This window comes from Gossypium hirsutum, chromosome A07, assembly GCF_007990345.1.
Source record: "Gossypium hirsutum isolate 1008001.06 chromosome A07, Gossypium_hirsutum_v2.1, whole genome shotgun sequence".
Taxonomy (NCBI): domain Eukaryota; kingdom Viridiplantae; phylum Streptophyta; class Magnoliopsida; order Malvales; family Malvaceae; genus Gossypium; species Gossypium hirsutum.
Window position 1 is genome coordinate 95890725 of NC_053430.1, and position 27349 is coordinate 95918073.

At 38.0% G+C, this 27349-nt stretch overlaps 1 protein-coding gene across 15 annotated transcripts in view; it reads right to left on the reverse strand.

The window, feature by feature from the left end:
• Window positions 1-21863, reverse strand: part of LOC107955427 (uncharacterized) — a 49767-nt gene extending 27904 nt beyond the window's left edge. For 8 of the 15 annotated variants that reach the window (XR_005929945.1, XR_005929939.1, XR_005929940.1 and 5 more), the window contains exons 1-3: window positions 21697-21854; window positions 21035-21133; window positions 17949-19230 (exon numbers count right to left, since the gene is read on the reverse strand). Coding sequence is in view for 7 of the 15 variants with exons in the window: in XM_041116791.1 (XP_040972725.1) it covers window positions 17949-19224 (1276 nt within the window). In the remaining 8 variants the exon portion in view is untranslated. Of the gene's footprint in view, window positions 1-7026; window positions 7098-14711; window positions 15158-16043; window positions 16132-17948; window positions 19231-21034; window positions 21134-21340 lie in introns of those variants that run through there. The other 7 variants (XM_041116789.1, XM_041116790.1, XM_041116787.1 and 4 more) reach the window with 7 other exon arrangements.
• Window positions 21864-27349: the final 5486 nt, after the last annotated feature.

The window sequence follows — 27349 nt, forward strand, 5'->3', positions numbered from 1 at the left end:
TTTTATCATTATTTACAGCATCAATACACAAAATGACCATTGAAAATAATACCAACACATGCTTAAATTACCTCGTGTTGGGTAAGACGGTTCCAACTCGGCTACTCGATACCTTTTCTTTGCCTTTGCTCGATTCACCTCCTTTACTCCTTGAGCTATTCAATAATTAACTATTTAACCACCTTCTAATATTTTCAATCATCTCACATGTATATGTATGTTATATATTCTAATTCTCATGCAACTACCAAAGCCGAATCAACTAAATATACTTATGTAACACACATATATCATCATCGAAATCACCTAAGCTTAGACATCATTTTAATTTCAAGTAAGTTGCCGAATGCAACCTTACTAATTCTCATGGATTCAATATACCATTACCATGAAATCAACAACCAAATTCATAGACAATTTAGAAAATCACATTACAATCTCATATTCAAGCCAAAGACCATGGCCAAATGCCATAGACCTCATAACAAAATATTAATTTGGTTGCCAAACTTAACATCCTCAAATTTTAAATAGAAATCACCTCATCTATAATCAACCCTCAAGCCCTAAAGCATCAAACAAATCAAAGAAATACAACCATCCATCCATTTGCCAATTTAACCATAAGTAAATAAAACATAGATCGCGTTATGATATACCTCCATCAAGCAATACTCCAAAATCATCAACATTTTGTTGCATATAACATATATAAACATGAATAATTTCATATAATCCTTACACATAATTCTTTCATCAACAACCTTTCCTTAACTTTCCATGACGATCGCTCATGATCAAAAGTTCAATTTGACATGGCTATAAAACATCATCACTTAGACCTAAACAGCTAAAACCACTTTGACCAATCTTGTTTCCCCTTCTTCCTCTAGTTAGAACAATTGCAAAGAAAGAAATATGAACACTCCTTCTTCCCTCCTTATTAAGCATTCAACCTCCCTCATTTTTCATGCCACAACATCAAACACTCCCCTAGGCAAGCAATGGCCGAATCCCTCCCAAGTTCCTTTCTCCCTTCTCTTTTTCTTGGTTTTTCGGCTAGGTGATGGCAAGTATGACACCTTTTTTTTTTTGTTCCTTTTCTATTATTAATCCCATCATTTGTTCACCAAAGAAACATTTTAAATTAGATGAGTGGAGCATTATCACTCCTTGGCCGGCCACCATAAATTTTATGGACAAATTGACATGCAAAACCACTCTTTTTGGTACATGCACTAATAGACCATTTGAATTAGACTATCATATTTTTACAATGTCTCAAATGATCCCAATTAATAATTTCTCATGCAATTGGTAAAATTAGGGAGTGAAACTTCCACATACTCATGTTCACACATAATAAGCATAGAATATAGCAGTAATTATTTTTACGACTCGGTCTTGTGGTCCCGAAACCACTTCCCGACTAGGGTAAATTTGGGCTGTCACAACTCTCCCTCACTTAAGAAATTTCGTCCCGAAAATCTTACCGGTAAATAGGTTTGGGTATTGTTCTTTCATCGAGCTCTCGGGTTCCCAGGTTGCTTCCTCGATCCCGTGTTTAAGCCACAACACCTTAACCAACGGACCCTTTGTTTCGCAACTCTTTCACTCACGAGCTAGGATACGTATCGGTTCTTCTTCATAACTCATATCGGCTTGAATTTCAACCTCTGATGGCTAATTATATGCGACGGATCAGATCGATAGCGTCGAAGCATCGAAACATGAAAGACATCGTGAATCTTTTCAAGCTCAGGGGGCAAAATCAATCTATACGCAACTGGCCCCACTCGTTCAGAGATTTCGTACGGCCCAATGAATCTCGGGCTCAACTTGCCCTTACGGCCAAACCTAAGTATCTTTTTCCAAGGCGAAACTTTAAGGAACACTTTATCTCCCACCTGATATTCAATGTCCTTCCGTTTCAATCCGCATACGATTTCTGACGATCTGTGGCTGCCTTCAAACTTTCACGGATTACTTTTACTTTCTGTTCGGCATCTTTAATCAAATCAACTCCGAAAATTTTACTTTCACCGAGCTCGGTCCAAAACAATGGTGTACGGCATTTACGACCGTACAAAGCCTCGTAAGGTGCCATCTTAATACTTGATTGAAAACTATTGTTGTAAGCGAATTCAATCAAAGGTACATACCGTTCCCATGAACCACTAAACTCAAGGATGCAGCATCTCAGCATATCCTCGAGTATCTGAATTATCCGCTCGGATTGACCATCGGTTGGGGATGAAAAGCGGTGCTAAAATGCAGCTGGGTACCCAAAGCTTCTTGCAATTTCTTCCAAAATCGCGAGGTGAATCTCGGATCTCTATCCGACACGATAGAAATAGGTACTCCATGTAATCTCACAATCTGAGAAACATACAACTCGGCTAGTTTATCCAATGAAAATCCGTACGCACGGGATAAAGTGAGCCGACTAGTCAGCTATCAACACAACCCAATGCATCCTCTTACTGGACAATGGCAGTCCGGACACAAAGTCCATTGTGACTCGTCCCATTTCCACTCGGGTATCATGATCGGCTGAAGTAACCCTGAAGCACTTGATGTTCCGCTTTCACTTGTTGACATATTAAACATCTCGAAACAAAGTCGGAGATGTCTCGCTTCATACCATGCCACCAAAACCGACGTTTCAAGTCGTTGTACATTTCGTGCTCCCCGGGTGAATTGACATTCGGCTACAATGGCTTCGTTCAAATCATCGGAATGAGTTCGAATTCCTTGGAACACACAAACGACTTTTAAACCTCAAACAACCATCATCATCAATCTGAAACTCCGATTCCTTGTTCGGAACACACTCAGCTCGTTTTGCAACCAATTCATCATCGACTTTCTGAGCTTCACGAATTTGATGAGTCAATAATGGTTTGGCTTTTAATTCAGCTACTAACACATTGTCAGGTAGGACAGACAAGTGTACATTCATTGCTCGCAAAGCAAACAGTGATTTCCGCTTAAGGCGTCCGCAACCACATTAGCCTTTCCCGGGTGGTAATCAATGACAAGCTCGTAATCTTTCAACAACTCAAGCCAACGTCTTTGTCGCAGATTCAAGTCTCGTTGAGTCATCAAATATTTGAGACTTTTGTGATCCGAAAACACATGGCACTTCTCACCAAACAAATAATGTCGCCATATTTTCAATGCAAACACAATGGCGGCTAGTTCGAGATCATGGGTCGAATAATTTCTTTCGTGTGGCTTCAATTGTCTCGACGCATAGGCCACAACTCGACCTTCTTGCATCAATACGCAACCCAACCCGAGTAGGGATGCGTCACTAAAACAACAAACTCTTTACCCGATTCGGGTTGCACCAAAATTGGAGCTTCAGTCAGATGAGTTTTCAGTTGATCGAAGCTTTTCTGACATTTCTCCGTCCATTGAACTAACATCCTTCTGAAGTAGCTTCGTCATTGGTGTGGCTATCATCGAGAAACCTTTGACAAATCGTCGGTAATAGCCGGCGAGCCCTAGAAAGCTCCGGACTTCGGTAACATTTCTCGGAGGCTTCCAGTTAAGTATGGCTGAAATTTTGCTCGGGTCAACTCGAATACCCAATGCTGATACCACATGACCCAAGAAGCTAACCTCTCTTAACCAGAACTCACACTTACTGAACTTAGCATATAACTGCTTATCCCGCAAAATTTGCAACACTTGCCTCAGATGCTCAGCATGTTCGGTCTCGTCTCTTGAATAGACCAAGATGTCATCAATAAACACAACTACAAACCGGTCCAAATACGGCCTGAAGATCCGATTCATCAAATCCATAAACACCGCAGGGGCATTAGTGAGCCCAAACGGCATCACTAAGAACTCGTAGTGACCGTACCTCGTTCTGAAAGCAGTTTTGGGTACGTCCGAATCTCGAATCCGCAACTGATAATAACCCGATCTCAAATCTATCTTTGAAAACACCGATGCTCCCTTTAATTGATCGAACAGATCATCTATACGCGGTAACGGATACTTATTCTTTATCGTCACTTTATTCAGTTGACGATAGTCAATGCACAACCTCATGGTTCCGTCCTTCTTTTTCACGAACAATACTGGTGCACCCCAAGGTGAGAAACTCGGTCGAGCGAAACCTTTATCCGTCAATTCTTGCAACTGAGCTTTCAACTCTTTTAACTCAGTTAGTGCCATACGATACGGAGCGATCGAAATTGGCGTAGTTCCAGGTACAAGCTCAATTCCAAACTCTACTTCCCGAACAGGTGGCAAACCCGGTAACTCTTCAGGAAAAACATCCGGGTATTCACAAACCACCGGCACCGACTCGGGTTTCTTTTCTAACTCTTTGTCATCAAGTACATACGCGAGGTATGCTTCGCACCCTTTCCTTACATATTTCTGGGCCAACATTGCTGATATTACAGTGGCAACCCCCTTAAGTCCGCAGACTCAACTCGGATTATTTCGTCATTCGCGCACCTCAAATCGATAGTCTTATTTTTGCAATTCACAACCGCATCATGCGCGGTTAACCAATCCAAACCAAGAATAACATCAAACTCGTCGAACGGCAAAAGCATCAAATCGGCCGGAAAACAGGATTCTCGATTATTAGAGGGCATCTCTTACACACTTTATCAACAAGTACGCATTGGCCCAAAGGGTTTGATACTCGAATTACGAGCTCAGTAGACTCAACAGGTAGAGTCTTACTGGTTGCTAAGGTTTCGCATACATATGAATGAGTAGAACCAGGGTCAATCAATGCAATCACATTAGTATCAAAGAGAGTAAGGTACCAGTGATGACGTCGGGGGAGGATGCCTCCTCTCGTGCGCGAATGGCATATGCTCTAGCAGGAGCACGGTTCTCGGCGCGATCGGCCGTATCAGAAGCCCCCCTCTGACTACCACCCCTGCCTCCAAAAATTCTCGGTGGTCTACCTCTAGATGTCACTCCACTAGGTCTTGCACCTTGAATCTTATTCTTCTCATCCAGCTCCGTGCAATCTCTAATGAAGTGGTCCTTCGAACCGCATCCGTAACAGGCCCTGTTAGTAGACTTGCCCCAACATTCACCTAGGTGTCGTCTTCCACATTGGGGACATTCAGGTTTCTCGTGACGATTATTGCCCACACTAGCTACCGAAGTAGCTCGGGAGCCCATCGATGGTCTTGCCCTGATGGAAATTCCGCAGTCGCCCTCGACTTATTAATGTCCTCCCTGAACTTCTTCACAGCTGAGAACGGAGCTTTACCCGTCGATCTTTTACGATAATCTCTAGCTTCAAATTCAGCCTTCCTCTTCTCCTTTCCAAGTTCCTCCGCCTTGCAGGCTCGTTCGACTAGTGTTACGAATTCCTTTATTTCCAGAATACCCATTAGTAGCTTTAAATCTTCGTTCAATCCTTCCTCAAATCTTTTGCACATAGCAACCTCATCAGCTACGCACTCCCGGGCATACCTACTAAGTCTTACGAATTCATGTTCGTATTCAGATACAGTCATACGGCCTTGCTTGAGTTCCAAGAACTCCTTACGCTTCTGGTCAATGAACCGTTGGCTAATAAATTTCTTCCGGAATTCCGTTTGAAAGAAGTCCCAAGTTACTCGCTCGTTCGGGACTATGGAAATCAAGGTCCTCCACCAATAGTAGGCTGAGTCTCGCAACAAAGATACAGCACATTTTAGACATTCATCGGGTGTGCATGACAATTCATCGAACACCCGAATGGTGTTATCAAGCCAGAACTCGGCCCTTTCGGCATCATCAGTTACTATGGCCTTGAACTCCTCGGCCCCACGCTTCCTAATCAAGTCTACAGGTAGCTTACTCAGCCTCACAGGATCAGCGACTGACGGCCTTACAGGCTCTTGGGGTGGGTTATTCAATTTGGGAATTGTTGGACAGCCGGGTTGGCTCGGGCATATTGCGCGACCCACTCATTCATCATGGTAAAGAAGGCTTGTTTAGCCCCCTCACCTTGATTATTCGCAGATGACTGAGGTTCAACAGGCGGCGTCCCTTGTGCAGGAGCAGCCGCTACGCTCTCAACGTCATCCGCTAGGGTTCTTTCTTCACCGGGATCCATTTACTAATCAAGACAAACATTTCAACCGTCAGAAGTCATCACCCTTTTAAACATTAACATTATGCATGTATAGCTAGACTCATACGTGCTATGGAAGTCCTAGAACCGACTAAACCATAGCTCTGATACCAATAAAATGTAACACCCCGAACCCGAAACCGACATCGGGGTCGAACACGAGGTGTTAACTGGCTTTAACCTCTTACAAAATTTATTTTCCAGACACTGCCCAATCTGTGTACTAGTCGTTTTAAAAATCATATCTTGAGTTTCGTAACTCGAAAATCAGTTTCGTAATTTTTCCCAGAAACTAGACTCATGTGCCCATCTATGTATTTTTTTCTAGAATTTTTGGTTGGGCCAATTAGTACAGTTTATTATCAAAGTTCCCCAAGTTGCAGGGGTCGACTACACTGACCTTTGCCCATTACGACTGGGATATCTCCCTGCACGGGGCTTCAATACTGTTGCCGTTTGTTTCTATGGAAACTAGACTCAGAGAGGAATCTGCACATATATGGTACGACCCCTAATTATCTCTGGTTAATTTATAATGAATTTCCAAAGTCGGAGCAGGGAATCCAGAAACCGTTCTGGCCCTGTCCCACTAAAATCTGATTATCTCTTAATATACTGCCCATATGATCTTTTCGTTACTTCTCATGAAAACAGACTCATCGAGCTTCGATTACATAATTTATTCATCAATTAATTCCACTCCTACTATTTTTAGTGATTTTTCAATCTCATGACACTGCTGCTGCCAGCATCTGTTACGAAAGTAACTAGGTCCATTTCATGCCTACCCTCGATCCAACTCATCGAACATTCGTGCCATTTTCGCATGGCTTAAAGTTTACATGCCATAATTCAAACACAACGTACTAGCTTATACATGCCAAAATGATCTTCTAAGCACACTAAGAAGAAAGTACCAAAACTAGCTATCCGGTGTGATGACTTCGATGACGGCCCGACCCCGCAAAAATTGATGAGTCCAAGCAACCTATAATGGGTGACAAGGAAACACCGGGTGAGTTTATAACTCAGTAAGTCATAAGCAATGCTCTACTATACATCAATAACATTATCACAAGAGGAACAAAATGGAATGAGACAATTTACTCCATCCATACCGAACCATGCCATAGTTCCTCCAACCTACCGATTCAATTTCATATCAATTCATGCTTCACAATTCATATACTCATCAATAGGACATTGAAGCATTTTCATAAATCAATTTATTTTCGTTACAATCAAACCACAAAACGGCCTTTCACCCATCCTACGATAAATTTTTATGTACGTGACTTCAAGTATAGTTGTCACATAGGTTCAACTTACCGAGCTCAACACCAAGTATACGCATAGCACATATTAGCCATGTACTCAAGACACTTACCCGATCCGCTGTCCGCGATCAGCTCAATAGTGTCGCACACATAGTGTCCATAATGATTCACGAATGTATATTGAGCCCGCACACTCAGTGCTATATAATCAACTCGCACACTTAGTGCCACGTAATCAAATCGCACACTTAGTGCTACATAGTTAGACTCGCACACTTAGTGCCGCATGGTCAATTCGCACACTTAGTGCATCATATTCATTTCGCACACTTAGTGCAACAAAGTCGAATCGCACACTTAGTGCTGAACAATTTAATCCCGCGCACTTAGCGCCAATCTCATAGTCATAAATGGTTATCCCGCACGTTTAGTGCCGAGATCAACAACTCATTACATCTTACCTCTTTTATTTCATTCAACAATTTCATCATCACATACGTACATGCATATATATATGTACATTTATTCATTCCATTCAGCATCAATACACAACATTATGACCATTGAAATAATACCAACTACATGCTTAATGACTTACCTCGTGTTGGGTAAGACGGTTCCAACTCGGCTACTCGATAACCTTTTCTTTGCCTTTGCTCGATTCACCTCCTTTAGCTCCTTGAGCTATATCAATAATTTAACTAGTTTAACCACCTTGCTAAATATTTACAATCCAATCTCACATGTATATGTATGTTAGTATATTCGGCTAATAATCTCATGCAACTACCAAAGCCGAATCAACTAAATATACTTATGTATACACACATATATCATCATCGAAATCACCTAAGCTTAGACATCGATTTTTAATTTCAAGTAAGTTGCCGAATGCAACCTTACTAAATTCTCATGGATTCAATATACCATTACCATGAAATCAACAACCAAATTCATAGACAATTTAGGAAAATCACATTACAAATCTCATATTCAAGCAAAGACCATGGCCGAAATGCACATATGACCTCATAACAAAAATATTGAACCTTTGGTTGCCCAATTAGCTTAACATCCATCAAATTTTAAATCAAGAAACTCACCTCATCTATAATCAACCCTCAATGCCCTAAAGCATCAAAAACAACATCAAAGAAATACAACCATCCATGGCCGAATGTCCTAGCCGAATTGTTTTAACCATGAGTAACATAACAAGCATAGATCGTGTTTATGGATATACCGTGGCCGATTCAAGCTAATCACCTCCAAAATCATCAACCATTTTCGTTGCATATAACATATATAAACATGAATAAGTTTCATATAATCCTTAACACATTAATTTCTTTCATCAACAACCTTTCCTTGAACACTTTCTCATGACCGATCGCTCATGTTATCAACAAGGTTCAAGGTTTGAACATGGGCTATTTAAAACATGCATGCATCTCTAAGACAACATTAAACATACCTTGGTCTAAAGGACCACCTTGACCGAATCTTGTTTCCCCTTCTTCCTCTAGTTAGAACAATTGCAAAAGAAAGAAAATATGAACACTCCTTCTTCCCTCCTTATTAAGCATTCAACCTCCCTCATTTTTCATGCCACAACATCAAACACTCTCCCTAGGCAAGCAATGGCCGAATCCCTCCCAAGTTCCTTTCTCCCCTTCTCTTTTTCTTGGTTTTTCGGCTAGGTGATGGCAAGTATGACACCTTTTTTTTTTGTTCCCTTTTCTATTATTAATCCCATCATTTGTTCACCAAAGAAACATTTTAAATTAGAATGAGTGGAGCATTATCACTCCTTGGCCGGCCACCATAAATTTTATGGACAAATTGACATGCAAAACCACTCTTTTTGGTACATGCACTAATAGACCATTTGAATTAGACTATCATATTTTTACAATGTCTCAAATTGATCCCAATTAATAATTTCTCATGCAATTGGTAAAATTAGGGAGTGAAACTTCCACATACTCATGTTCACACATAATAAGCATAGAATATAGCAAGTAATTATTTTTACGACTCGATCTTGTGGTCCCGAAACCACTTCCCGACTAGGGTAAATTTTGGGCTGTCACAACTCTCCCTCACTTAAGAAATTTTCGTCCCCGAAAATCTTACCGGTAAATAGGTTTGGGTATTGTTCTTTCATCGAGCTCTCGGGTTCCCAGGTTGCTTCCTCGATCCCGTGTTTAAGCCACAACACCTTAACCAACGGAACCCTTTTGTTTCGCAACTCTTTCACCTCACGAGCTAGGATACGTATCGGTTCTTCTTCATAACTCATATCGGCTTGAATTTCAACCTCTGATGGGCTAATTATATGCGACGGATCAGATCGATAGCGTCGAAGCATCGAAACATGAAAGACATCGTGAATCTTTTCAAGCTCAGGGGGCAAAATCAATCTATACGCAACTGGCCCCACTCGTTCGGAGATTTCGTACGGCCCAATGAATCTCGGGCTCAACTTGCCCTTACGGCCAAACCTAAGTATCTTTTTCCAAGGCGAAACTTTAAGGAACACTTTATCTCCCACCTGATATTCAATGTCCTTCCGTTTCAGATCCGCATACGATTTCTGACGATCTGTGGCTGCCTTCAAACTTTCACGGATTACTTTTACTTTCTGTTCGGCATCTTTAATCAAATCAACTCCGAAAATTTTACTTTCACCGAGCTCGGTCCAAAACAATGGTGTACGGCATTTACGACCGTACAAAGCCTCGTAAGGTGCCATCTTAATACTTGATTGAAAACTATTGTTGTAAGCGAATTCAATCAAAGGTACATACCGTTCCCATGAACCACTAAACTCAAGGATGCAGCATCTCAGCATATCCTCGAGTATCTGAATTATCCGCTCGGATTGACCATCGGTTTGGGGATGAAAAGCGGTGCTAAAATGCAGCTGGGTACCCAAAGCTTCTTGCAATTTCTTCCAAAATCGCGAGGTGAATCTCGGATCTCTATCCGACACGATAGAAATAGGTACTCCATGTAATCTCACAATCTGAGAAACATACAACTCGGCTAGTTTATCCAATGAAAAATCCGTACGCACGGGGATAAAGTGAGCCGACTTAGTCAGCCTATCAACAACAACCCAAATCGCATCCTTCTTACTTGCGGACAATGGCAGTCCGGACACAAAGTCCATTGTGACTCGGTCCCATTTCCACTCGGGTATCATGATCGGCTGAAGTAACCCTGAAGGCACTTGATGTTCCGCTTTCACTTGTTGACATATTAAACATCTCGAAACAAAGTCGGAGATGTCTCGCTTCATACCATGCCACCAAAATCGACGTTTCAAGTCGTTGTACATTTTCGTGCTCCCCGGGTGAATTGACATTCGGCTACAATGGGCTTCGTTCAAAATCATCGGAATGAGTTCCGAATTCCTTGGAACACACAAACGACTTTTAAACCTCAAACAACCATCATCATCAATCTGAAACTCCGATTCCTTGTTCGGAACACACTCAGCTCGTTTTGCAACCAATTCATCATCGACTTTCTGAGCTTCACGAATTTGATGAGTCAATAATGGTTTGGCTTTTAATTCAGCTACTAACACATTGTCAGGTAGGACAGACAAGTGTACATTCATGCTCGCAAAGCAAACAGTGATTTCCGACTTAAGGCGTCCGCAACCACATTAGCCTTTCCCGGGTGGTAATCAATGACAAGCTCGTAATCTTTCAACAACTCAAGCCAACGTCTTTGTCGCAGATTCAAGTCTCGTTGAGTCATCAAATATTTGAGACTTTTGTGATCCGAAAACACATGGCACTTCTCACCAAACAAATAATGTCGCCATATTTTCAATGCAAACACAATGGCGGCTAGTTCGAGATCATGGGTCGAATAATTTCTTTCGTGTGGCTTCAATTGTCTCGACGCATAGGCCACAACTCGACCTTCTTGCATCAATACGCAACCCAACCCGAGTAGGGATGCGTCACTAAAACAACAAACTCTTTACCCGATTCGGGTTGCACCAAAATTGGAGCTTCAGTCAGATGAGTTTTCAGTTGATCGAAGCTTTTCTGACATTTCTCCGTCCATTTGAACTGAACATCCTTCTGAAGTAGCTTCGTCATTGGTGTGGCTATCATCGAGAAACCTTTGACAAATCGTCGGTAATAGCCGGCGAGCCCTAGAAAGCTCCGGACTTCGGTAAATTTCTCGGAGGCTTCCAGTTAAGTATGGCTGAAATTTTGCTCGGGTCAACTCGAATACCCATGCTGATACCACATGACCCAAGAAGCTAACCTCTCTTAACCAGAACTCACACTTACTGAACTTAGCATATAACTGCTTATCCCGCAAAATTTGCAACACTTGCCTCAGATGCTCAGCATGTTCGGTCTCGTCTCTTGAATAGACCAAGATGTCATCAATAAACACAACTACAAACCGTCCAAATACGGCCTGAAGATCCGATTCATCAAATCCATAAACACCGCAGGGGCATTAGTGAGCCCAAACGGCATCACTAAGAACTCGTAGTGACCGTACCTCGTTCTGAAAGCAGTTTTGGGTACGTCCGAATCTCGAATCCGCAACTGATAATAACCCGATCTCAAATCTATCTTTGAAAACACCGATGCTCCCTTTAATTGATCGAACAGATCATCTATACGCGGTAACGGATACTTATTCTTTATCGTCACTTTATTCAGTTGACGATAGTCAATGCACAACCTCATGGTTCCGTCCTTCTTTTTCACGAACAATACTGGTGCACCCCAAGGTGAGAAACTCGGTCGAGCGAAACCTTTATCCGTCAATTCTTGCAACTGAGCTTTCAACTCTTTTAACTCAGTTAGTGCCATACGATACGGAGCGATCGAAATTGGCGTAGTTCCAGGTACAAGCTCAATTCCAAACTCTACTTCCCGAACAGGTGGCAAACCCGATAACTCTTCAGGAAAAACATCCGGGTATTCACAAACCACCGGCACCGACTCGGGTTTCTTTTCTAACTCTTTGTCATCAAGTACATACGCGAGGTATGCTTCGCACCCTTTCCTTACATATTTCTGGGCCAACATTGCTGATATTACAGTGGCAACCCCCTTAAGTCCGCAGACTCAACTCGGATTATTTCGTCATTCGCGCACCTCAAATCGATAGTCTTATTTTTGCAATTCACAACCGCATCATGTGCGGTTAACCAATCCAAACCAAGAATAACATCAAACTCGTCGAACGGCAAAAGCATCAAATCGGCCGGAAAACAGGATTCTCGGATTATTAGAGGGCATCTCTTACACACTTTATCAACAAGTACGCATTGGCCCAAAGGGTTTGATACTCGAATTACGAGCTCAGTAGACTCAACAGGTAGAGTCTTACTGGTTGCTAAGGTTTCGCATACATATGAATGAGTAGAACCAGGGTCAATCAATGCAATCACATTAGTATCAAAGAGAGTAAAGGTACCAGTGATGACGTCGGGGGAGGATGCCTCCTCTCGTGCGCGAATGGCATATGCTCTAGCAGGAGCACGGTTCTCGGCGCGATCGGCCGTATCAGAAGCCCCCTCTGACTACCACCCCTGCCTCCAAAAATTCTCGGTGGTCTACCTCTAGATGTCACTCCACTAGGTCTTGCACCTTGAATCTTATTCTTCTCATCCAACTCCGTGCAATCTCTAATGAAGTGGTCCTTCGAACCGCATCCGTAACAGGCCCTGTTAGTAGACTTGCCCCAACATTCACCTAGGTGTCGTCTTCCACATTGGGGACATTCAGGTTTCTCGTGACGATTATTGCCCACACTAGCTACCGAAGTAGCTCGGGAGCCCATCGATGGTCTTGCCCTGATGGAAATTCCCGCAGTCGCCCTCGACTTATTAATGTCCTCCCTGAACTTCTTCACAGCTGAGAACGGAGCTTTACCCGTCGATCTTTTACGATAATCTCTAGCTTCAAATTCAGCCTTCCTCTTCTCCTTTCCAAGTTCCTCCGCCTTGCAGGCTCGTTCGACTAGTGTTACGAATTCCTTTATTTCCAGAATACCCATTAGTAGCTTTAAATCTTCGTTCAATCCTTCCTCAAATCTTTTGCACATAGCAACCTCATCAGCTACGCACTCCCGGGCATACCTACTAAGTCTTACGAATTCATGTTCGTATTCAGATACAGTCATACGGCCTTGCTTGAGTTCCAAGAACTCCTTACGCTTCTGGTCAATGAACCGTTGGCTAATAAATTTCTTCCGGAATTCCGTTTGAAAGAAGTCCCAAGTTACTCGCTCGTTCGGGACTATGGAAATCAAGGTCCTCCACCAATAGTAGGCTGAGTCTCGCAACAAAGATACAGCACATTTTAGACATTCATCGGGTGTGCATGACAATTCATCGAACACCCGAATGATGTTATCAAGCCAGAACTCGGCCCTTTCGGCATCATCAGTTACTATGGCCTTGAACTCCTCGGCCCCACGCTTCCTAATCAAGTCTACAGGTAGCTTACTCAGCCTCACAGGATCAGCGACTGACGGCCTTACAGGCTCTTGGGGTGGGTTATTCAAATTTGGGAATTGTTGGACAGCCGGGTTGGCTCGGGCATATTGCGCGACCCACTCATTCATCATGGTAAAGAAGGCTTGTTTAGCCCCCTCACCTTGATTATTCGCAGATGACTGAGGTTCAACAGGCGGCGTCCCTTGTGCAGGAGCAGTCGCTACGCTCTCAACGTCATCCGCTAGGGTTCTTTCTTCACCGGGATCCATTTACTAATCAAGACAAAAACATTTCAACCGTCAGAAGTCATCACCCTTTTAAACATTAACATTATGGCATGTATAGCTAGACTCATACGTGCTATGGAAGTCCTAGAACCGACTAAACCATAGCTCTGATACCAATAAAATGTAACACCCCGAACCCGAAACCGTCATCGGGGTCGAACACGAGGTGTTGACTGGCTTTAACCTCTTACAAAATTTATTTTCCGGACACTGCCCAATCTGTGTACTAGTCGTTTTAAAAATCATATCTTGAGTTTCGTAACTCGAAAATCAGTTTCGTAATTTTTCCCAGAAACTAGACTCATGTGCCCATCTATGTATTTTTTTCTAGAATTTTTGGTTGGGCCAATTAGTACAGTTTATTATTCAAAGTTCCCCAAGTTGCAGGGGTCGACTACACTGACCTTTGCCCATTACGACTGGGATATCTCCCTGCACGGGGCTTCAATACTGTTGCCGTTTGTTTCTATGGAAACTAGACTCAGAGAGGAATCTGCACATATATGGTACGACCCCTAATTATCTCTGGTTAATTTATAATGAATTTCCAAAGTCGGAGCAGGGAATCCAGAAACCGTTCTGGCCCTGTCCCACTAAAATCTGATTATCTCTTAATATACTGCCCATATGATCTTTTCGTTACTTTCTCATGAAAACAGACTCATCGAGCTTCGATTACATAATTTATTCATCAATTAATTCCACTCCTACTATTTTTAGTGATTTTTCAATCTCATGACACTGCTGCTGCCAGCATCTGTTACGAAAGTAACTAGGTCCATTTCATGCCTACCCTCGATCCTACTCATTCGAACATTCGTGCCATTTTCGCATGGCTTAAAGTTTACATGCCATAATTCAAACACAACGTACTAGCTTATACATGCCAAAATGATCTTCTAAGCACACTAAGAAGAAAGTACCAAAACTAGCTATCCGGTGTGATGAGTTCGATGACGGCCCGACCCCGCAAAAATTGATGAGTCCAAGCAACCTATAATGGGTGACAAGGAAACACCGGGTGAGTTTATAACTCAGTAAGTCATAAGCAATGCTCTACTATACATCAATAACATTATCACAAGAGGAACAAAATGGAATGAGACAATTTACTCCATCCATACCGAACCATGCCATAGTTCCTCCAACCTACCGATTCAATTTCATATCAATTCATGCCTTCACAATTCATATACTCATCAATAGGACATTGAAGCATTTTTATAAATCAATTTATTTTCGTTACAATCAAACCACAAAACGGCCTTTCACCCATCTTACGATAAATTTTTATGTACGTGACTTCAAGTATAGTTGTCACATAGGTTCAACTTACCGAGCTCAACACCAAGTATACGCATAGCACATATTAGCCATGTACTCAAGACACTTACCCGATCCGCTGTCCGCGATCAGCTCAATAGTGTCGCACACATAGTGTCCATAATGATTCACGAATGTATATTGAGCCCGCACACTCAGTGCTATATAATCAACTCGCACACTTAGTGCCACGTAATCAAATCGCACACTTAGTGCTACATAGTTAGACTCGCACACTTAGTGCCGCATGGTCAATTCGCACACTTAGTGCATCATATTCATTTCGCACACTTAGTGCAACAAAGTCGAATCGCACACTTAGTGCTGAACAATTTAATCCCGCGCACTTAGCGCCAATCTCATAGTCATAAATGGTTATCCCGCACGTTTAGTGCCGAGATCAACAACTCATTACATCTTACCTCTTTTATTTCATTCAACAATTTCATCATCACATACGTACATGCATATATATATGTACATTTATTCATTCCATTCAGCATCAATACACAACATTATGACCATTGAAATAATACCAACTACATGCTTAATGACTTACCTCGTGTTGGGTAAGACGGTTCCAACTCGGCTACTCGATAACCTTTTCTTTGCCTTTGCTCGATTCACCTCCTTTAGCTCCTTGAGCTATATCAATAATTTAACTAGTTTAACCACCTTGCTAAATATTTACAATCCAATCTCACATGTATATGTATGTTAGTATATTCGGCTAATAATCTCATGCAACTACCAAAGCCGAATCAACTAAATATACTTATGTATACACACATATATCATCATCGAAATCACCTAAGCTTAGACATCGATTTTTAATTTCAAGTAAGTTGCCGAATGCAACCTTACTAAATTCTCATGGATTCAATATACCATTACCATGAAATCAACAACCAAATTCATAGACAATTTAGGAAAATCACATTACAAATCTCATATTCAAGCAAAGACCATGGCCGAAATGCACATATGACCTCATAACAAAAATATTGAACCTTTGGTTGCCCAATTAGCTTAACATCCATCAAATTTTAAATCAAGAAACTCACCTCATCTATAATCAACCCTCAATGCCCTAAAGCATCAAAAACAACATCAAAGAAATACAACCATCCATGGCCGAATGTCCTAGCCGAATTGTTTTAACCATGAGTAACATAACAAGCATAGATCGTGTTTATGGATATACCGTGGCCGATTCAAGCTAATCACCTCCAAAATCATCAACCATTTTCGTTGCATATAACATATATAAACATGAATAAGTTTCATATAATCCCTTAACACATTAATTTCTTTCATCAACAACCTTTCCTTGAACACTTTCTCATGACCGATCGCTCATGTTATCAACAAGGTTCAAGGTTTGAACATGGGCTATTTAAAACATGCATGCATCTCTAAGACAACATTAAACATACCTTGGTCTAAAGGACCACCTTGACCGAATCTTGTTTCCCCTTCTTCCTCTAGTTAGAACAATTGCAAAAGAAAGAAAATATGAACACTCCTTCTTCTCTCCTTATTAAGCATTCAACCTCCCTCATTTTTCATGCCACAACATCAAACACTCTCCCTAGGCAAGCAATGGCCGAATCCCTCCCAAGTTCCTTTCTCCCCTTCTCTTTTTTCTTGGTTTTTCGGCTAGGTGATGGCAAGTATGACACCTTTTTTTTTTGTTCCCTTTTCTATTATTAATCCCATCATTTGTTCACCAAAGAAACATTTTAAATTAGAATGAGTGGAGCATTATCACTCCTTGGCCGGCCACCATAAATTTTATGGACAAATTGACATGCAAAACCACTCTTTTTGGTACATGCACTAATAGACCATTTGAATTAGACTATCATATTTTTACAATGTCTCAAATTGATCCCAATTAATAATTTCTCATGCAATTGGTAAAATTAAGGAGTGAAACTTCCACATACTCATGTTCACACATAATAAGCATAGAATATAGCAAGTAATTATTTTTACGACTCGGTCTTGTGGTCCCGAAACCACTTCCCGACTAGGGTAAATTTTGGGCTGTCACATTATTAACTTAAACTAAAGAAAGGATGCGAGACGAACTGTTCGATCTAATACCATTTACTTCCATTTTCTCTCCATCTATACCTTGGATTAAAATTTTCTTCCTATGACAATCTAGAATTACACCATATTCTGTCAACCAGTGCATACCCAAAATCATATCGAAATCACCAAATGGCATGATTAATAAATCAAAATGAAGAATATGTTTTGGATTTCCAACGGACATCGCTTACAAACTTGATCAACTAATGCGATTTGTCCTAAATGACTCATTACCACCATTGCAATACTTGACATTTCCAACTTTAAATAATTCCTTTTCAGAAAACTAACATTTATAAAAGAGTAAGATGAACCAAAATCAATCAGGGTATATACAGATACTGAACATAAAAGAAATATACCTGCTATGACATCTGTAGCATCACCCTCTTCATAGGTCCGCACAACATAGGCCTGTGCTGGAGCTCTGACCTTTGATTGCTGAGTAGCAGAACCCGTATCTTTCCTCTGAATCCCTCGTGAAACAAAACCACTACGAGGATTTCCTCGCCCCCTAGCAGAAGGAATGGACCTTTGAGCTATCACTAGAGAAGTATCTTCATTCTTCAAACAATCCCGAGAAAAATGTTCCAAAGATCCACATCGAAAACAAGCTTTTTTCAACTTCCAGCATTCACTTCGGTGCTTTTTCCCATAATGAACACACGTTGGAATATCAGAATCTCTTGCAGGACCTCTCACGCTACGCACTGGTACCGACGGTTGACAATCTCGAGCTCTCTCAAGTTTAGAAAATTTTGAGGTCGTTCTCCTAGACTCACGAGTTTCTTTAGCTCTCTTAGATGTCTGATACGAACTAGAAGTCCCTGCTCGTTTCCCAATAGCTCGAGAGAATTCAGATTTCTTATCAAGACCCAAGACGTGTTCTACCATTTTAGCTCGTTCAGTCAAGTCAACAAACTCCTTCATTCTATGAGAAACCAACTGAACTTTGAGTTCATCTCGCAATCCTTGAAGGAACCGCTTACAACTTTCTTCTTCTGTTGGCACAAGCTCCGAGGCATATTTACTAAGCCGAAGAAACTCACGCTCATAATCCATCACAGACATCTCACCCTGCTTCAATGTTAAGAACTCATGTTTCCGGTCTTCCAAATATAATTCGCCAACGTATTTCTTTTGAAATTCAGACTGAAAAAATTCCCAATCAATCCGATCCGCTGATACATGACGGGTAACTGTCTGCCACCATAAATACGCCTCTTCTTCCAAAAGAGAGACAGCGAATGTGACACATTCCCCTGGAGTACACCCGAGCTGTTGCAATACTCGATTTGTTGATTTCAACCAAGCTTCAGCTGATGATGGATCAATCCCTTTTAAACCCATAAATTCTATGGCACCATATTTTCGCAATTCTTTTATCAATGCTTGTCGAATTACTGACGCTAGAAAAGTTGTAGGAGTAGATCCATCTACTCGTTGAAGAGCTTCTGCTATAACACAGAGCAAGATCTCATCAATATGACCCTCGAGTCTAGGTTTAGCATCTCTAAACTGTTGAGCACCAGCTGAGTCCATAACAGGTGTTTCTGACCCAATTCTACTTTCATTCTTAGCGGAAGAACCACCGTTATTTACATCATGATCAACTTCATTTCTGGCTTCTACAGACATCTTTAGCTATAAAACATGAAAAAAAATTTAAAATTATAACCAACATCCAAATCTCGACCCCGACTCGACTTAACTTTGGCATGTACTTTTAGACTCAATTCTTAACTTGATCTAATCCGAGAATTGGCTAAACCTATAATTCTAATACCACTAAATGTGACAACTTATATCCAACCCAATTAGAGGATCCGAATATAAACTGCCACATTGAAATGCCGAAACAACCTAAATTACTATTTCACTTTATTGAAATGGTGTGTAGTCGTAAATTTGTTTTTAAAAAATTCGACAACATTTCTACTTATTTTACATTAAACCCCCTACAAAAATTTAGATTTCACAATATATTCATATTCAAATCATCTCCCAAATCAATTCCCAACACTTCCATATTTCAAAACATACCGCAACCTAAGTATATCACATTAAAACAATTTAATTAACTAATAATATTATTATAGCAACCAAAAGTTAATATTTTTTTTGTCACAAAAATTATATCTATAGCCAAATGACTTTATTAAAAACCAAGTACATGCAAACTTGAAACAAAACAAATTATACGAACTTGGTTAATTTTAATTTTAAGATATGAGTCCTTATATTTTAATTTTAAGATACGAGTCACCAAACGAGCAGCAGAAGAATCAGATTCGAATGAAGGGTCCTTGCCCTTATTTCGATTCCTATTTTTGCCTGTGGTTATTTAACTCTTAGGAGTTGCCTACCTTGAAACTCTAAGCGAGTTGCCTACCTTAAACTTACTGGAACTTTCAACTTTCAACTTGTATTATTCATGAATTATTTTCCTATTTAAACAGTGTTTAAAAATTAGGTAATAGATGCCAAGCCCAAATCAGATAGCATACTAGGAAAGTCTTATTTAAACTAATAAGGAAATTCTTAAAAATAAAATCAGAATTAAATCCCACAAAAATAGAATCACATCACAATGAAATCAAAATCAGATCCCTTCTCCTACTGCTGGTTTCTTGCGTCTGGCATAGTTCTTCGCCACAAAGGCATCGGTAACAGATTCTATATTACATTTCTGTTCAACTCATTTTGTAACCAGCAAAATCTAACATTCCATATAGTTCCAATGATAAATTGGTAGTATATTTATATTTCTGACTTCTGAGCACCTAATTTACAAAATGATTAGAACTTCAGATACAAAACTAATCAACATATCAAGGATGGACATTTTCTCCTTTGCAAAATAAAACATGCGATATTGCCTCACACGCACACACACACAGAGGGAAGGAAAAAAAGCTGAATATGCAAACTAAAAACCTAACTGACATGTAATGGCTGGGATCTGTCACACTTGCAAATACAGACCAATAAATATGGTTGAAACAATGACTCAAAATGGCACTTTTAGAATAAATTTGCTGACCGAGAGCTCTAATAAACACAAAATCATATCTATCTCAAGCAACATAAAACGTAAACGAACAACTAAGTCCATTGATGTTTGGATCACTCACAAGTTCTAGATGTTCAATCCTAGTTTTAGCTTGGATGCAATAACATGCACTTGAAGCCACTCAAAAACTTCAAGTTCACCTTGTCTCCTTTCCTAAATCATTTTACATGTTCTATCTGTACATATTATAGACTGAGAAATCTGTCAAAAGATAGCCTACATAGTTAGCCTTGCAACGAAACAAGCATCCTTCACCTAGAATACCGAGCACCATGAAGATTAATACCTCAATCGAGGCCAGCCTAGATGATATGTAACAGGTCCCAGTTTGGACCGTCCTTAATCAACGAAATTTAAAAACATTTATCAACCAACCTGTTTTAGGTAATCATCTAAAAGCACTATAACATGATCACCCTGCCTGTATCGAGAATGAAAATATGCACTGCTTTATGCTTCCTCCCTCCTTAGAGACTGCAAAAAAAGAGAACATATTACAAAACTCACATGGGACTAAGTAAAAAGTTATCCTACATAAATGCAGGGAAAACCACATGCGACTGAGCAAAGTCATTGAATATGTAAATGCAGGGGAAAAAGTAGCAAGAAATTTTCCAATCAAATAAACCCCTAATAAGCAATAACATTTACATGCTCACTTCAAAAGAACTAGACACTTACCATCCAGATAGTTAGGATCTTGATTATTATGTTCAGCGAAACATTACCCAGATATGAACTTACATTTGAAACAAGAATACTCAACTAGCTATAATATTCGAGGTTTCAGCGTAAAATACACAAGCATAACATGCAAAGAAACTCAACAACAACATTTAATTCAAAAAGGTTGAGGAACCGAAGCTGGAGCTATTCAATTGAGACTACAAAGAAAGGTTGAATTGCGACCTTGAAACAGAACCAAATCAAATGAAAGGATTTTAGTTTTATAGCTTTAAACAAAGTTTATATAAAAAGCATTTAAACAACAAAAGAGGCTTGTTATTTAACTCAAATTTAAGAAGCAGAGAGGTAACCATATCAGCAAATTTTGTAGGAATTGTTTGAATCGTCAGGGTTTTTTCTTTTATTGCACCGAGAGAAAATGAACGATCAGCATCGCCACTGTTGGCCTCGAACTTTTCTTCTGCTGGTTCCCTAATGCTTTCTGTTTTTAAGTTTCACCCGTACACGTGTAGAGGAGGTTAGTTCATACATCAAAATTACAATTAATATAAATACGCGTTGCATTTATTTGACTTTTTAGGATAATAGTAATATTAAATATTGTAGTATGCGATAAAAATAATTTAAATATATTATTTTATTCATCTAAACACATATTAAATCTCAACTTTTATACTTAATCTAGTATTATTTCTTAAAATTTTTTTTGAGTCAAAATGTTTTATGAGCCATTAACAGATAATTTTTTTGAGTAGGAAGTATTTTTTGATAAAAGTGCTTTTAAGAACAAAGAACAATTTTAACACTTATAAAATATTTTATATAATATTTATATTAGGTATTAATTACTTTTCTATTGAAATTTATTTTAAATATATAATATTATGTATTTAAATTTAATTTTTTTATATTTTAATATTTAAAATATTGTTTATATATTCGAATTAAATTTTATAAATAATTAATATTAATGGTTTAAAAAATATATTTCATATATTAAAATATTAACAATAAATTATAATAAATTATTTTTTATATTCTTATTAATATATGATAATATTAACTAATTTAAATATTATTTAAATGTATATTTGTTACTTTATAATAGAGGTGATCATGGGCCGGGCCGTGCCGGGTCCAAACAAAATTTTAGGCCTGTCTACTAGGCCCGGGCCCAGCCCAGCCCAAAATATGGGCCTAAAAATTTGTTCAAGCCTGGCCCAAAATAAAATTGCTAAGCTCGAGCCCGGCCTGACCCGACCCATATTAATTTTTTTTTGCTTATTTCATTAAATAAAAAATTTTAAAAATAGAATAAATCAAATATATTTAAAAACATAAAAACAAATATTAAAACAAATAAAAATAATACTAAAACAATTCTTAAAACAATACACAAATTGACAATATAATAAAAAATGGTTATATTAAAATTTTAAAATGATTAAAAATAAAATAAAAAAATATATTAATATATAATTCGGGTCGAGCTGGGTCGGGCTCTGGCCAAAAAACTTTTACCCAACAGGCCTCGTTTTTTTTCCCAAAGCTATTTTTCGGGCCTATATTTTTACCCAAACCCTCCCATTTTTCAGGCAAGTCTTCGGGCCGGGCCGAGCCGGGCCGCCCAGCCCATGATCAGCTCTACTTTATAACACCTATCTAAAATGGACATTTTATTTTGCTAAAGTACTTTTTGCCAACAATATTAAACACTTAAATCTTAAGCTAAAATTTTCAAAAATACTTCCCAAATTTATTTTTTTTGTAGTACTTTTAAAAGCACTTCTAAAAAATAATGTTAAAAAAATCTAGGATCTTTACCAATTGTGCCAATGCCTTCTTGACTCTAACGGTACTTACTTATATAAGTAAAAAATTTATGATTAAATTTCACTTTTAACTATTAAATATTGGAGTCGCAATTGATGTCATTGAAATTAAAATGACATGGGTTTCGTTTAGATTTAAAGGTCAAGTTGAGCCAATGTAAAATTTCAAACAAGTTTTTTAGACTTCAAGTTCGGCCCAACTTGAAAAATAGACTTAAAATTTTACTGAAGCTCAACCCAAATAAAAAATATTAAACTTGAGTCTAGTTTGGTCCTCCTATATTAATTTTTTTAATATTTTTATTTGAAAATAAATTAAAAATATAATACATCAAATACACTAAAAATATTAAAATAAATATTTCATAACAAATTGAAAATACATTAAAAAAAAGTCTTTATACTTAAAATAACATTAAGATAGTAGCAACTTAGCAAGCGAATGTCTCTAAAATAATAGCAAAATTAATAATAAAATAAGAATTATACAATATTCAAACAATAATAACAAACTAGTACCAATATAATAGCAAAATAGTAGCAAGAAAAAACTTTTGGGAAAATTCAGGCTGGGCTCAAGCCAAAAAAATCTTACTCGAGGCCCAACCCATTTAGAAAACAAGCATTATTTTTTATCAAATCTCATTTTCCGGGCCTATATTTTTCCCAAAACTTGGATGAGTGACTTGACCTATGATCAGGCCTAGTTCCGACATGCTTAAACACATATTTCCTTCTAATTTAAGAATTTGAGAAATATGAGTAAAAGTAACCATCGCATAGAAAAAAAAAGTTGAAATATTATAGGTAAAAACAAGAAAAAAAAAGTGGAGAGAATTATGGGTAAAAGTAAACAATATATCAAAAATATATATTGAATATTAGTAAAAATATTGTATCAGTTCTTGTATTATACCTTAATAATAGGTTATGTCATTTTTATATATTTTTTGCATAAATCATATGAAAATGACTAATAATTAAGATAAAAGATTTTATTTTATATTTTTTAATCACATTTACCATTTTTTTAACTTAAATATCATATTTTTGTATTTTTTATTATAATATTTTTCCAAAACTTATTTCTTAAAATATGTGTTTTTAGGAAGAATATTTTTGTCAAATCAACACAAAGTCAATGCTCTAAATATCATGAGTTAGTATTGCAAAGTATAATCAACAATATCTCATCACTTATGGGTGTCGAGAGTTTAGAGGTTTGAAGTATGCTTAGAAAATTTATTTACCTATTCTCCCAACCAACCTATTTAACAAGTGAAAGTCAACAACCATAAGAGTTAACTTCCATGCTATTAATACCCCCACTCATTTTGTTTTTCTCCTTATCCAAAATTTTATTGAACTCTTAAACCGTAAAAGAACTTTTATTTTGTTCTTTTCTTAGAGAAAAATGGTCACATCAAGATTTTAAGGAGAACACATTGTAGACTAAGTTATCGATACAGTAGGATTTCCAACTCAAAGTTTTTAATTTTGTATTTTTTTTTCAAATATGTTTTTAAGATTTTGCATTTGGTCATTTTTTGCGATTTTTTGAAAAACGAGAAGATCAAATTGTTCGTGATTGACATAATTTAAAATCCCTGAAGATTGATGGACATATTGTATAGCTCTTGAAGAGTGTTGGTTCATATATAACATCTATTGTTACAAAGTTCATTATATTATTGGAGTTGCTTAATGCCTTGTTGGATAGATGGAGACAAAAACATATACATTTCATTTTTCATAAAGGAAAACAAGTATCATGCTAAAAGATGTCGCTTTAATAATTGGCCTTTCAATTGATAGGGAGGCAATAATCATATCTAGTAACGTCAACTCAATGTACGAGTGTCATCGATTGTTGGATGTCATCCTATCTAAGGATAAAATGGAGAAAGAATTAGATGGGAATTTGGTGAAGATTAACATGTCATCCACATACAGACTTACGATGACACAATCAGAACCAAACATCTTAAAATATACACATGCTTCTGCACAATTAACAATAAAACCAAAACTAAGAACAGTCTAATGAAATTTCTCATACCATTGTTTTGGAGCTTGTTTGAGTCCATACAAAGATTTTTGAGTTTGCGAACTTTATCTTCTATACCAAGTGTCACAAAACCTAAGGGTTGCTCTATGTAAATCTCCTCGTCCAGGTCACCATTCAAGAAAGTTGTCTTCACATCCATCTGATGTACTAGCAAATTGTGAGTGGAGGATAAAGCAAACAAAATATGAATGGTTGAGATCTTAGTCATAAGAAAGTATGTATCAAAATAACATACTCCAAATTTCTAAGTGAACCCTTTTACAAATAGTCTGACCTTATACCTCTGTATTGATCCATCTGATCTAAGTTTCTTTCTAAAGATTTATTTTTTCCTAATAGGTCTAAAACCTCTAGGCAAGTCTACTAGTTCCCAAGTGTGATTAGACATAATTGACACTAGTTCATTATTAATGACATCTCTCTAAAACTAGCATATATAGATTTTATGGCTTCATCATAGTTTTTAGATCCTCATCTATTAAAATTGCATGATCTACAGAATCACTTATCAAGTCTAAATCACTAATCTCAGTCACAAAGGAAGTAAGGCAATCAGGTCCGAAACTAGTGACAGTCCTTTATTTTTTACTCCTCCTAGGTTCAACATCATTATTATGAATGCCTCTATTATGTGTACTAGAGGAAGAAATATGCTCATCTAACTGTATATTAGTACTTATACTAGATTTATTTAAAGGGAACACATTCTCAAAGAAAACAAGATCTCTAAACTCACGTATGGAATGATCATGCAACGACATGAATCTGTATGCAACACTATCTAGAGCATACCCAACAAATACAACATTAACGGTTTTAGTTCTGATAGTGCTCTTTTTAAAAGCAAGCAGGCCCACTTTTGCTAAGCACCCCCACACTTTCAAGTATTGCAGATTAGGGGCATAACCTTTCCACAATTCATATGGGGTACAGTCTAATTTTTTATGAGGCGCTCTATTAAGAATATGGTTTGCAGAAAGTACGACCTCCCCGCCCCCACTGTCAGGTAAATTAGATCTTAATAGTAAAGCATTCATTATTTTTTTAAAGCTTTTTTTTTCTTTCAACTACGTTATTCTGTTGTGGGAAATAAGGAGTAGTAAACTCATGTATAATGTCGCCTTTCTCATAGCTCTTTTAAGGAAATTACTGTCATTTTCACCACTTCTATTGAATCTAAGACGTTATTCTTCTATCAAACTGATTTTCTACTTCTGCTTTATAAAAAAGAAAAGTTTTATCAGCTTTATCTTTTGATCTTAAAAGATAAACTTTTGTATATATAGAGTAGTCATCTACAAATGTGATAAAATAGCGTTTTTCACTCTCAATCTCTGTGTTTTTAAAGTATGCTAGATTAGAATGAACTAACTCTAAAAGTTCAGTCTTCCTATCAGTAAGAGTTTTTAAGGAAGGTCTAGCATACTTGGCTTCAAAACAAATTTTGCATTTATTAGAGAGTAGACTCATTTTTATGAGCTTTTTTAGAGAATGAATATTCACATGATCTAATCTAGCACTGTCACATATCAAGGGATTCAACAAAATAAGCAGAAGTGGTGACTTTATTATTATAATTAAATATAATCTTAATCACAAATAAACCTCCACTTAGATAATCTTTCCCAACATAATATTCATTACGAGAAAGTACAAGTTTATCGGAATCAAAGACTAATTTAATTGCCTTATTCAGTTGGAATAAATATAAATGATGTTGCTATTCTCGAAAGGAATCAGAAAATAAAGCAGAAATTTAGTCGGAAAATTTGACCAGAAAAACTACTAAAAAAACAGACGAAAGAAAAAGGATAACCGTTGTTTGCTTGTGTTGTGTAAAATGAGAAGAATGACCAACTATTTATATTATTTTCTGAAAGAGAAAAAGGGTAAAATAACAACATCAATTTTCAAAAAATAATAAAAAACTTTCCTCAACTAAAAATATTTTCTGCAATACTCAAAAAAGTTATTTTTTTTTTTGCATTACCAACCCTATATATAGTTAAATTATATGATAAGATGAATTTAATGAGTGTGTCTTGGAATAAAATAATTAAAAGATTAAATGGTTGTTTAGATGCGAGTGGAATGAGTGATTCA